Source organism: Nilaparvata lugens, chromosome 14 (assembly GCF_014356525.2).
Source record: "Nilaparvata lugens isolate BPH chromosome 14, ASM1435652v1, whole genome shotgun sequence".
Lineage (NCBI taxonomy): Eukaryota > Metazoa > Arthropoda > Insecta > Hemiptera > Delphacidae > Nilaparvata > Nilaparvata lugens.
The window spans coordinates 6,009,947-6,024,323 of NC_052517.1; the positions used below are offsets into that span (position 1 = coordinate 6,009,947).

General features: G+C 33.8%; 1 protein-coding gene across 1 annotated transcript; it reads right to left on the reverse strand.

Moving 5' to 3' along the window:
* Positions 1–14,235, reverse strand: LOC111053832 (ORM1-like protein). Its single transcript, XM_022340763.2, has 4 exons — positions 14,077–14,235; positions 13,471–13,642; positions 5,617–5,768; positions 1–3,750 (listed from the first exon to the last, which is right to left on the reverse strand). The coding sequence occupies exons 2-4, from the start codon at positions 13,639–13,641 to the stop codon at positions 3,615–3,617; spliced, it is 459 nt and encodes a 152-aa protein (XP_022196455.2). The 5' UTR covers position 13,642; positions 14,077–14,235; the 3' UTR covers positions 1–3,614.
* Between the last annotated feature and the right edge of the window lie 142 nt (positions 14,236–14,377).

A 14,377-nucleotide genomic window follows, 5' to 3' on the forward strand; every position in this document is an offset into this window, starting at 1 on the left:
ATAATATATCAATTTTCATTGACAACATTTTTATTAACAACTACATTATTCATAATATTAATCCTAAACAACAAAATAGACGAACATACTTCCCCATTAATACTTTCTACAAACTACAATTATTATTTATGTATTCTACAATAAAATGCTTTTACAAGTTCATACGTATAAAATTTAACATCTATATCTACACAATTATTCCATTCAATGCACATATAATAATTATAAATAGATTATATTTTTCTTCAATCAAGAATTAATAAGACAATACTAATTAAGGTTTACCACAGTATCATTTCAAATACGGTACATTGAAATTAATTATTTTTTATGATGGGTAAATAAATTGATAAAAAAATTATAATTAGGTATCTCTATAAACAATATCAAACTAAATAAATAAACAAAATAATATCAACTTTTCAAATGCAAAACATATTCAGTAAACTTTTATGTTACAATTATAAATCACCCATTACAAATAATTTAATAGAAAACCTAAGATAAATCAAATTAAAGAACCATGTTATCTCAACAACAATTTACATTCGTTAAAAATATTTATTTTTGTATTTTTTATATTTTATCCAGCCCAAATTTTTGGCGATTGAAAGATTGGTTCAGTCTTTTATAGAGAAACTATCACTTGTAACTTGGAATAAAATACACACTACCTCTCAGGTCGATTACGTTTTGTCGGACATTTTCAACTGTACAGTTGAAAACCGGACCGTTGAGCTGGCCACTAACGACAGGACATGCATGATGAACATATGTATGCACACACATGTCGTCATACATTGATGTATCATCACAGCTAAAGGCTTCTAAAGATAGTTCGAGATAATTTTTTGAGGCTTGGCTTTTGTGTATCCGATTTTTTGTTTACTTTCTAGGCCGTTTGCAGACGAATCTAGGACTATCAACGGCCGGTTGCAGACTATCGCATCTAGGATGTGGGACCGACATACCACAAAACAATACGACTAAGAGCTTGTTCACATGGCAGCGACTTACGCTCGGTTGTCGCGCGGTTAGCAAATCACTCGATTTGCCAGCCTCGTACACATGACAGCGATTCATGAGCGGTTTGCCCTCGGTTAATACTAGGCAGAGGCTGAAATTAAACTTTCTACTGGTGATATTTTTCAATTTTTTTCGATTTGTATATCATCTAGCTATCAAAATGGAAAAGTTTTCTCAGAAAAACATTTTTTTCCGATCATTACTTTTTTAGATATGAGCGCCTAAAGTTTACATTTTTGGAACAGAACATTTCAAATACGGTAAGAGATTTAGAAGATATTCTGCATGGTATTGTTGATTGAATAAAACCAAAATTTTATGAAAATGTCAATTTTTGAGAAAGCTATTCAATTTACTAAAAATAGCTCATTATGTACCTAAATAACCTAAAAGATTATGTTTTGATGGGGGAGATTGAGTTTATAATTTTTTATACTTTAAAAAACTTGTTTTAACAATAAGAAAATCAATTGACAATCAGACAATCATCGCAGTTGCCATGAAAGTGTAAGCAAATACAATCAATATAAAATAAAAAATGAAGAACTTTTTTTATATTTGTCCAAGTTATAGCTGTTTGAATTTTAGTGTCCCAACGTGGGCTAGTTTACCCTACTATGAATTATGATCCTTTACAAACTAACTGGAAATTTTAATAGAATAAATTTCAATTGAACTGAAATTGAAATAGAATGTGCACTATGTGAACTGCTCTGCTCGAAACCGCTCGATTGACTGAAGACATGTGTACACTCTCATGCCTGCTCTAGTATATCGAGCCGCCCGGCAACAGAGCGACAACCGGGCGGTTGGACTGGAGACTACAACCGCCGCGATTCGCCGGCGATTGCTCAAACCGAGCGTTGCATGTGTTTTCCTATACCTAGCAAACGCTCGGTTTGTCAACCGCGCGACAACCGAGCATAAATCGCTGTCATGTGAACAGGCTCTAACGCAGAGAGACTTTCACACTACATTCGAGAAACGCGCATTAGTGCAACAGTTTTCAGAGGTTTGTATCATACTCGGGTGTTTTTATCAGCTGTTTTCAAAGTCACAGCGACTGCGATTGTGGTACAGAAGCTGGGGGAAGCTTAGTGCTCAAACCAGTGGTACCACAATCGCAACCACAGCGCGCAACGCCATATGGAAGTATCAGTGCCACTGCCATGCCTGCCAATGCATTTCATATGCGCTGCGTTTGTGGTACAACACATGGAAAATAATCGCTCCCACATCCCACATGCGATAGTGGTTCGTCTGCAACCGGCCTTATTAGCCTGCTCTATTTGAGGTTGAATTATTTGTCTATCATTACAATTCGCAATAATTTTCCAGTGCTTTTTGTGTAGTTGAGAAGTTGATATTGTGGTATTTATCCTATACTATTAAACGAGCAATTTCTGTTTATAATATGTTTGTATTTCACCGGATCTCGAAAACGGTTCTAACGATTCTCACGAAATTCTGAACATAGTAAGTTTATAATATAAACTTTCGATTGCACTAGGTCTCATCCCTGGGAGAACTCGTTGAAGGACATTAAAAGGATAATTATTATTCATACTTGGAAAAACTGCTGATAATAATTATTTCGTCGTCTGTTGGTGATGGAAGTGAGTGAGCGAGTTCATGTGTGTGGGAGTATCAAAATTATGACTCAGCTGTGAACTTTTGTTGTCATTAAATCAGGTACTTAGTGCCGGTTGCAAAAAAGCCGGGTTATTTTCAGTCCTGATTGATTCCAGTAGAACCATCTTCTTGAAATTGTCTTCTCTGATTTGGTTCACGTGAAATTAATCAGGATTCAAATTTAACCGGCTTTTGTGCAACCGGGCCTTTGTGAGGGAAATTTTTGCATTCCTTTGGGAATTAATCTAAATTCACTGTGATTAGATAGAACATTTCTGTATGAACTATGAATATTATTATAATTTCTTCTTTTGTAATAAATTGTTCATGCTTTTGTACTCCAGAGCGAAGCTCGGTCCCCGATATTTCATATTAAATGAAAAAGACTAAGAAATTGTCAAAAAACCACATATTTATTGATACTTAGAAAGACCGGTTTCGGTTATTACACCATTGTCAATCTCTGATCAACAGAGTCTGAGTTTATCAGAGATTGACAATGGTGTAATAACCGAAACCGGTCTTTTTAAGTATCAATAAATCTGTGGTTTTTTGACAATTTCTTGGTCTTTTTCATTTAATTTTCCAGTGGTTCATTTAATTTTTGGTTGTTCATTTTATGCTAGAAGCCCCTCGCTGATGATAAAGCATGCATGCTGACACGTGTATGTGTGTGAGTGTGTGATCTACAGTTATTGGCCAGCTTAAGAGACATAGTGACGGTTGCACAAAAGCCGGTTAAATTTTAATCGTGATCAATTCTACGAGAACCAACCAGAAAAGCCGTCTTTTCTAAAACGCCTTCTCTGATTGGTTCTCCTGAAATTAATCACGGTTAAAATTTAACCGGCTTTGCGCAACCGGGCCTTAGAGACATAGACCAATAGAGTTGCTTCCCATGTAGTTTGGCATACTGTACAATACTTTTTCGACTGTCATCTGTTGGGAGAGAGTTTTCAGTATTTATTGATACCAAAAAGTCGGACTTTGTGAAACTGTGGCAATTTAGGTAGAACCACCACAACCAAAGATATAAAATTTATAATAAAATGATTGGTGGCATTCCTTGTGTAGAAACAGGTCAGCAGAAACCTGTAAAACAGAAAAATATTGTTATTAATAAAATTTGTTGAATAAGAATTGCATATTTGAAAAAACACATTTATTTTATTTTTGTCACAACCACATTTACTAGTAGTTCTGTGAACAGTAGACCTTACGCAGTATTCTCATCCACAAGTACCTGATTGAAACTATAGACCTTATGGAAATACAGCAATAGACTGGCTTCTCCACACATCTGTGTAATCACTTGTCAGCTGATTTATGATGAATAATTCTATAGTCTGATTTTCACTCTAATATTGGCGTATGAAGGAGGCTCTTTTTTCCTTTTATACTAATAGTTCTGTGAACAGTAGACCTCACGCAGTATTCTCATCCACAAGTACCTGATTGAAACTATAGACCTTATGGAAATACAGCAATAGACTGGCTTCTCCACACATCTGTGTAATCACTTGTCAGCTGATTTATGATGAATAATTCTATAGTCTGATTTTCACTCTAATATTGGCGTATGAAGGAGGCTCTTTTTTCCTTTTATACTAATAGTTCTGTGAACAGTAGACCTCACGCAGTATTCTCATCCACAAGTACCTGATTGAAACTATAGACCTTATGGAAATACAGCAATAGACTGGCTTCTCCACACATCTGTGTAATCACTTGTCAGCTGATTTATGATGAATAATTCTATAATCTGATTTTACTTTCCTTGCCCTATTACCATAGGTAAGGAAAGTATTGCTTTCCGAAAAAATAAGGTACCCCAATTTGTAAATTTCTATACGTTTCAAGGTCCCCTGAGTCCAAAAAAGTGGTTTTTGGGTATTGGTCTGTATGTGTGTGTGTGTGTGTGTGTGTGTGGTGTGTGTGGTGTGTGTGTGTGTGTGTGTGGTGTGTGTGTGTGTGTGGTGTGTGTGTGTGTGTGGTGTGTGTGTGTGTGTGTGCGTGTGTGTATATGAGTCTGTGTACACGATATCTCATCTCCCAATAAACGGAATGACTTGAAATTTGGAAATTAAGGTCCTTACACTATAAGTATCCGACACGAACTATTTCGATCCAATGCGATTCAAGATGGCGGCTAAAATGGCGAAAATGTTGTCAAAAACAGGGTTTTTCGCGATTTTCTCGAAAACGGCTCCAACGATTTTGATCAAATTCATACCTGAAATAGTCATCGATAAGCTCTATCAACTGCCACAAGTCCCATATCTGTAAAAATTTCAGGAGCTCCGCCCCATCAATGCAGATAGATTCCCAATTATCAGGCTTCAGATACAATTGAAACAAAAAAAAAACAAGTGGAGTAGATTGAGCATGAAAATCTCTACAATTAATGTTCAGTAACATTTTCACCTATATTTGAAAATAAGCTTTAAATTCGAGAAAATGTGATTATTCAATTGCAAATTATTGTTGATTCTATTAAATCATTCACTATGAAGAGATAGCAGACCACATGTGTGTCTCCAGCGTTATTGCCCTGTCACCAGCTGGCTCAAATCTTTGAATAGTAGACTTGAGATGCGCGGGTACACTAGCGTCAGGTGATCAATTTTCATAACGGCAAGGAAAGTTGTGTGAGTGCGCCACACCAGATTTTTACTCTAATATTGACGTATGAAGGAGGCTCCTTTTTCCTTTTATATTATCCTTGAAATGCAATTTCCAAAAACCTTGTATATACGTCGACGCGCAATTCAAAAAGGAACATACCTGTCAAATTTCATGAAAATCTATTACCGCGTTTCGCCGTAAATGCGCAACATATAAACATTTAAACATTGAGAGAAATGCCAAACCGTCGACTTGAATCTTAGACCTCACTTCGTTCGGTCAATAAATATTTCTCTCCAAAAAATTTGTGTTTGAGAAGTCGACGAAACTCACAGAATAATTGGAGCAGCCGTTAGAAATCGCCTTGTAGAAGTGAATTGTATTCCATAGTCTATCTGTTCCCAATGAGTCAGTGTCCTACAATCTCCCTGGTCCTGAGGGATCCAAGGGGCTCCTTTCAGTATATGCAGGAATATGAAATGCAGCTGAAAAAGATGAATCATCATCAATTAAAAATAAAGAAGAATAAGAATCATTTTTATTCCTTTAGTGCATACAAACAATGCTATCGGAAACGTCAAATTATGTATTATAAATACATCATAATAAAATAACAAAATAATAGAATAAAATTTTCATTCCATTCAGGACACAAACCAACCCAATGCTATTGGAAACCTCTATTTAAGGTTTCCTCCATATGTGTCAATAAAACAATAATATCAAGAGTAAAATAATCCAACTTATTATAATGCATAATTTAAATATAAACACATAAATGATCATATGTTTTGATGTTTACATGAAATTGTGGATTTGAGTAAAATTTTCAATATTTTTTTGCAATTGTGAAGGAAGAGTTTTGTTTGGATTCGTATTTGGAAATTGATCAATCTAATAAATTCAGTAGTAGATACATTTTTTGGACTCAAAATTGTGTACGAATTATCATTTAAGTTACGTAAGTAGCATAACCTTTAGACTGTGTATTCCAAATTAAGGTTTGAAGCAGTTTTGGGCAAATGCCTGTTGTTTTTACCTGAATTGTATTTGCATATGAATAAATAAATAAAAATATAAAAGACTACAGAGTACTATCACGTATGGTTTCCAAAAAATGATTCTCTACTGGCAGCTGGAGGAAATCAGAAAGCGAGTATAGTGGGAACTGTAAGAGAAGGTTTTCAAGTTTTTGTCGGAATACTGTTAAAGGCAAGTTTCTGGCTGAGTCTGGCAGAATATTAATAAAAAGTTTCAAGGATACATGATTAGGACTAGTTAATACTTTTTTCAGTCTTGTGTGAGGTACATATATTTTTGTCTTATTTCAAGTATTATGGCTGTGGATGTCAACTCTGCATCTATATGATCCTATATATAGCACCGAGCTTCGCTCGTTATTTTTATTTATTGATAAACAGAACAAAATTCTCTAAAATGATCGTGTTTATATTTTACAGCTGGTTATACGTCAGCTTATGAATTTCGGGGATGCGATATTTTGATTTTCCACAGAATCACTCGCTCACTCACTTTTTTACTATCCACAGCTGTTTCAGCCAAGGATGAATAATTATCCTTTTTAATGTCATTCAGCGAGTTTTCCCAAGGATGAGACCTAGTGTAATCGAATTTTTATATCATAAACCTATACTATGATCCAAATTTCGTGAAAATCGTTAGAGCCGTTTTCGAGATCCGTTGAACATAAATAGCCAGATATAAAAGTATAAAAAGATATATAGATATTTCTCGCTTTATATAATAGGATTATTAAATTCAATGGAAACAACTTGATATTTTGACAAAACAATTCATCACTTTTGAACAACTAAATTACGACATAGCAGTCAGGTAACCTGGCTGCTGGTAACCTACCTGATTGCTTGTCTGCTTGTCCATCATTCAACAAAGCAGATAGCAAATTAATGTATCAAATCATAGTTTTGAGTATCAAGTTAATATTATACTGTATCATATGTGGTGATACTGTATCATATCGTGTTGATACTGTATCACTTAGTATTTTTAGTATACATCAATGATTTATTTTCTCATACTTTTAATGGATCCATTACATCCTTTGCTGATGACACAGCCCTAGCATACTCAGCCAAAGACGAAAGAGAATTGCATAGAATGATTCAGCATGATCTATTTGATCTGCGATGTTGGTTTGATTGCAACAAATTAGCAATTAATGCAGCTAAAACCTCCTACATAAACTTCTCTTTGTCAGCAACTTTCTATTTCCCAGATCCTATTAAATACCATCAATTTGGATGTGATTCGGTGGGTTGTGACTGTGAAGTTATAAAACAATCAGAATCCGTCAAATATTTAGGATTGATTTTGGACCAGAGTTTAACTTGGGACTTTCACATAAGAAAAATAAAAAGGTACCTTCTATATTTAGTAAAAACATTTTATCGATTGAGAGAGTTCTTCCCTGTATCTATTCTTCGCATGATGTATTTTGCTTTTTTCAATTGTAGGTTGGAGTATGGCATTTCTTGCTATGCTTCCACATTCATGTCACATTTTAAAAATCTTATAGTTCTACAAAAATCTGTCATTAGGGTCATTTATGGTGCTAGTAGACGGGCTCATACTTTCCCTATGTTTAAATCATTGGGGATTCTCCCTTTTAGATATATGTATGTGTTGAAAGTTCTATCCCTGTTTTATAAAATGAGTGGGGATAGATATTTGATGGAAAATATTGGACAAGACAGTTTGGTTACACGGCAAACTACACGAATGCTGGTGAGACTTCCCAAACCCAACTGTACCACCTTCCAAAGATGTTTCATTTTTCTGGGACCAAAATTTCACAATATCCTTCCTGAGGAAATAAGGAAACTGAAAATTTGCAAACAATTCATCCGTAAAACGAAGTGTTGGCTATGGCTTCATTCACCTTTGGAAATTGAAAATTTCTTCAGAGTGGTAAGCTAAGTAAATAAATTGTCATGAAACCTAAACATTTTTCTTCTTCTTCTCTCTTCTGTCTTAAATTCTTTTTTCTGCCTTAAAATACCTTTTGGTCGATTTATAGGTGGTGGCTTCCTCCCCACTGTTCACATGAAGTTTATATCACTATGAGATATAAGTAACGAGGGGAATGCTCCGATGTGTCAATTGTCGAATATTGATGACTGTGTGAATGCGTGTGTGTATGTGTCATATCATTTTCATATGTCCCATTATTCAAACTCCTATTCACGGACAAGGGCTTTGCGGAAGCTCTTTTGTGAATAGTATTTTTGTTTGCATCGGTTCTCACATAAAATGTTAAGGTTCATTTCCACCATCAGTTACATTATTCCAAAATGTTGATATGAGCTGTGTACTTATAAGTTAAAAGTTAATTTCTACTGTATTAATGATACATTATTATATAGTGCCAAATTAACCTTTCAGAAGTGCTTAGTATCTTTAAATTGTTAGTTATAGGTATCTGATGAGATTTTTATTTTTTTTTTTATTTTGTTGTATTGCTGATGTAGACAATAAAACTTGAAACTTGAAACTTGAAACTAGTGATTGTTCTTATTCTATAGTGATAGCCCAGTCAATAAAGGTTTTTTCGATCCGAAAATTAAATAAAAGCTGAATCTTTTACCATCGATAGAACCCTCCCAGAGGGTCATTCTCCCAAAAGTCCCAAGAAATCCCCTTGGAGCTTTCCCCCCTAGCCCCCCTCAAAGTTGGAAAATGCAGGTAATCACGGAAAATCAATTATCTCTGTACCCATTGATCGGAAACAGTTCTATTATATGCCATTCGATTCGTTATATTATGGACTACAATATTAGTCATATTCATTTTTTCAATAAAATTAACAGTTTTCTTGATAAAATAATATATATGTAAAAATTTAGGGGGTTCGCGATTTGATTTTTTTGTTTTCTTCGATTAACTTCAAAGCAAGTAGTTTTAAAGGAAAATGAGCCAAATAATTAATGTAGCCACTCTCATTGCAAATCCTTTGATGTATATTGTTATGTATTTGCGATTCGATTTGACGCCGTGGAAGGGGAAACAGTCGACGCGGAACGGCGCGGCTGACTCGCTTAGCCATAGTAAACAGCAAACTGGAAATCAATTATCTCTGTAACCATTAATCGGAAAAAAATCTATTATATGTCATTCGATTCGTTAAATTAAGGACTACAATATTAGTCGGATTCATTTCCTCAATAAATCGAACAGTTTCCTTGATAAAATAATATAATGTAAAAATTTAGGGGTTTTTCGATTTGATTATTTGTTTTCTCCGTTTAACTTCGAAGCAAGTAATTTTAAAGAACAATGTGACGAATAATTAATGTAGCCACATTCATTGCGAATCCATTGATGTATATTGTTATGTATTTGCGATTCAAGTTGACGCTGTGGAAGGGGAAACAGCCGACGCGGCTGACTCCCTTCACCATAGTAAACAGTATAATACTGCTGTCTACATTGCATCTCATTTACACTATGGCGCTCGAAACAATTAATTTTGTCTATTGTTTTGTCATGCGCTGTATATAGATTTTCACTTTTCAATACTCTAAAAAAATATTACAATTTTCTTGATTTAACCATGCTCATGATAAAAATCAGGATTTCGTTGTTAGCTCACAGAATTTATTATATTAATTTGAAGTGTGCCTTCTCCATACCAGTCAGAGGTAACACAAATTGATAACTCTAGTTTCAGATATTGATGTTTTTCAACGAAGTTTCATGATATATTATGTGTCCGACTCCTTCAACTTATCCTTATTTTGTGAAAAATGAAGATTCAAAATTTCTTTTCATAGCTTTTCTTGTGTTTTATCTTGTTTCATCACTCTTTATAATTTAAACACTTAATAATGGAATGAATATCATCAGATCACGTGAACAAAAAAAATAAAAGGGTGGGCCTACCTGAGATACTATATGATAACACTGTACTCCTAATAAGTTGTAAATTTTCAAGCTGAAAGTAGATTAATTTGTTCACATTCGGTTCAAATATTAACAAATGTTACTAAATATTACCGTTAATTTATATTATTTATAAAGCTTATAAAATGTAAAACCAACATTTTAAATTTTCTCTACCTACTGGAGCAAAACATCGATAGAAAATAAAGAAAAGCCCATTATAAGCACAATATACTTGTGTACTAGAATTCACTTGAACTAACTCATCACTTCAACCCTTCAATGATCACAATGAACTAGAATGGTATAAAAACCATGAAATTGATAATCAGGTACATTTTTCAAATAGCTTCACCCAACTAAATCTGTGAATGCTAAGTCATAAGAAATCATGTTCAATTGATTTAATTTGGATGCTTCAAATAGAAAATGATTTATTCTTTTGGTGCCCTAATCGAGATCAATTTCAATCAAAATTAATCGACATAAAGAAAAGCTTCTGCCAACCTTGTGTAATGAATGACAAGATGCGAGTGGAGGTGAAAAATCGATATGTTAACAAAAATAATAGAAGATGATGAAACATCTTTCAATTAATCTTATACAGTAGGGTACTTTGTGGTTAAATGTGAAACACTTTCATGATTTTCCTACCTTTTATGCATGCTTACTGCTTACTCTTCCTTAATTTGTATGTTTGCATGGCTTTCATCTTTAGAATCTACTGAATTTTCATATTGGACTGTCTAAATAATGTAGATTCAACTAGTAAGAACGGAAGATAAGCTACTTTACAGAGAGAATCATAGAAAGTTTCAACTCAATAAGCCCAATGTATTAATTTTTTTATGCCTCAGCCGTCATATATATTTGGCTAAACTGAAGGTATATTATCAACCTGGCTTGGAGAATATTAACTACTGTAGAGAAACAGCAAACACTGCACGCTATGATTTTTCTGGAAATTGCCACTGTTAACACTATTGTAGACTAATCTATGAGTTATCTCAGTTTTTGACATTCATAACTTATGATAAATTTTAGCATAGAATTATGATCATACACACATATTTTAAATATGTATTATATCATGTAATAGTATGAATATTTTATCGGTTGCAAACAATATCTTTGTCTGTCATAGAATGCATGATTTAGCACATATATAACAACAAAATGATTTTAGAGAATTGAAATGTGAAAAATTAGTTTCATCGCATGTCAAAACAATAGACAAAATTGATTGTTTCGAGCGCCATAGTGTGAATAAGATGCAACTTGGAAAGCAGTAGTCCTACTACTGTATTTTACTGTTTACTATGGTGAAGAGAGTCAGCCACGCCGTACCGCGTCGACTGTTTCCCCTTCCACAGCGTCAACACGAATCGCAAATAAATAACAATATACTTAAATGGATTGGCAATGAATGTGGCTACATTAATTATTTTTCTAATTTTCTTTAGATTATTTGCTTCGAAGTTAATCGGAGAAAACAAAAATCAAATCGAAAAACCCCTAAATTTTTACATATATATTACTTTATCAAGGAAACTGTTTGATTTATTGAGGAAATGAATACGACTAATATTTTAGTCCATAATGTAACGAATCGAATGACATATGATAGATTTTTTCCGATTAATGGTTACAGAGATAATTGATTTCCAGTTTGCTGTTTACTATGGCTAAGAGAGTCAGCCGCGCCGTTCCGCGTCGACTGTTTCCCCTTCCACAGCGTCAAATCGAATCGCAAATACATAACAATATACATCAATGGATTTGCAATGACAGTGGCTACATTAATTATTTGACTCATTTCCCTTTAAAGCTACTTGTTTCGAAGTTAATCGAAGAAAACAAAAAAATCAAATCACAAACCCCCTAATTTTTTACATATATATTATTTTATCAAGAAAACTGTTAATTTTATTGGAAAAATGAATATAACCAATATTGTAGTCCATAATGTAACGAATCGAATGGCATAGAATAGAACTATTTCCGATCAATGGTTACAGAGGTAATTGATTTCCCGTGTTTACCTGCATTTTTCAAGTTTTAGGGGGTTGGGGCGGAAAGCTCCAAGGGGATTTCTTGGGACTTTTGGGAGAATGACCCTCTGGGAGGGTTCTATCGATGGTGGGAAATTCAGCTTTTATTTAATTTTCGGATCGAAACTGCTTTTTTGGACCTTCATTGACTGGGCTATGAGGTCCACATTATCACAGAATAGGTACAGAATGGAAACTTGTAATCAAACGCCTATCTAACCAATGCTTTTTACATGACGCAAATACTAGACACGTCACGTGACCTTGGGAAGTTCCAATCCTGGTCTTCTGATTGGCTCGTGGCAGTGAACGAGATCAATTGATCCGGATCATTAAAGTGATCCGAACCTACCATCAATACTATTACAATGCGGCGCTTCCTAACAAGATGGCGGATTTTTGCGTCAGGGTACTAGCCAAGTTTCCATACTGTGTCATTATAATGACAGTATTTGATTAACATTGGTACTGCTATCCTTGTCCTCAATCCAATAAACAGTTAGCGCTCTCCTCTTCTACCTCCGCAACGTTGCCTGATTGTTTTTCAACAATGTAGAAATATGATTAACTAACAATTTAGGATGTTATCATTAATTCATATATTTTCTTTACGAATAAAATGTAGGTTAATTGATTATTTCAACAAGAATGAACAGCAAATGTTACATAAGATATACCGGTATCAGCTATCCTCTATAAAAGGCTGTGTCAAGGAAGAGAATCGGGAACACAATTAACCTATCAGTTTCATCGCGTAGACTATCAGCTTTAGTTATCAGAGAAATTTTGAACATAAAATAATGCCCTTTATCATCAGATATATTCAGATGCTATTTTTCCTCTATGATTAGGCTATAAAATCTGGGAAAGAAATAGTATAGGCTCAGCCTAGTTTTTTTCTCCCTGATCATAATATTATTATGATGACAGTATATTGTACTCAATTCAATTTTCATTCATTCCATGACCAGTCTTTACACTGGATGGATTTCGTCATGGAAATTAAAAAACATAAACGTTTATAAAATTTACACAAACTATCGAGAGGGCATGTCAAAGAGATAAATAAAACGAGTGATCGCCTATTCACTCAAGGAATAGAGTAGAAGTTTGAGGAGTTTATCTCGAAGCAAATCTTTAAATTGTTTATCTTTCATTTCACGGACACATTGGGAGCCTGTACAATTAATGAATAAATATATATATATATACTCACAATGTTATGTATCAAGTTTGTCAGAGTCCATGCAACCGGTATGGAGAGAATCGGTACACTGAGTAGAATCAAATGTAGGGTAAGCATGAATATTGCATATGTTACCCATAATCCTCGACTTTGTAACCAGGTTGTATTGGGGTTGGGATCCCCATGTCCACCCGCTAACATCCTGAAAAAACGAAAAAAAATTGAGGTTATGTTTGGTTTATCAAAAAATTTTCATCAAAGTTTTTTACTAAAACCATCAACATTTCTTTCAACTGAAAGATTGTTTAGAATATAAAAATTAGAAGTATAAGCCTAGCTTTTATAATTGAGAATAAATATTTGTTGAAACTATCTTGTTTTAAAAATATTTACAGCATTCTTCAAAGTAGCACAATATTTGAACTCTTCAATCTTTAACCTTTTGACGACACAGATAGATAAATTCAAGACAAACTGACATTGATCCAAAGTGAACTTTTACAAACAATTCAAACTTATCAAATATTTAGAAAGTCTTGCGTATTTGCATAACTAACGAGTTATCCAAGTAAAAAACAGATCAATACTTTTTATTTGGGCTATGTTTAGAAATGATAAATGTTTTGATTGACTTACCTGTTTTGTTGATGATTTTTGTTATGTGTTATTAACTGATGTCGGGTAGATGATTTTGTAGAGTTTTATAAGGATAGAAAACACTTGAATTGATTTGAACGTTTTGTCGTTTTGATGAAAAGGTAACCTGAAAATAGCTCACTTTCTTTTCTTGTCAAAAACACAAAATATGAGTGCAGGAGCCTTCTTGATATCTTGTCACACATTTGAAAAAAAACTATCTTTTCAAAATTATGTGAATTTTTTATTATTTAAAATAGATATTATCAATAGATTTATTCTTTCTAATTTTTATATTAAT

Excerpts from the sequence above, each read along its gene's own strand:
- LOC111053832 (XM_022340763.2), bottom strand. The coding sequence starts at position 13,641 with ATGTTAGCGGGTGGACATGGGGATCCCAACCCCAATACAACCTGGTTA. Across the intron at positions 5,769-13,470 it reads CAAACTTGATACATAACATT|CTGCATTTCATATTCCTGCA; the intron begins GTGAGTATATAT and ends CATCTTTTTCAG. Across the intron at positions 3,751-5,616 it reads ACGGCTGCTCCAATTATTCT|GTTTCTGCTGACCTGTTTCT; the intron begins GTGAGTTTCGTC and ends TCTGTTTTACAG.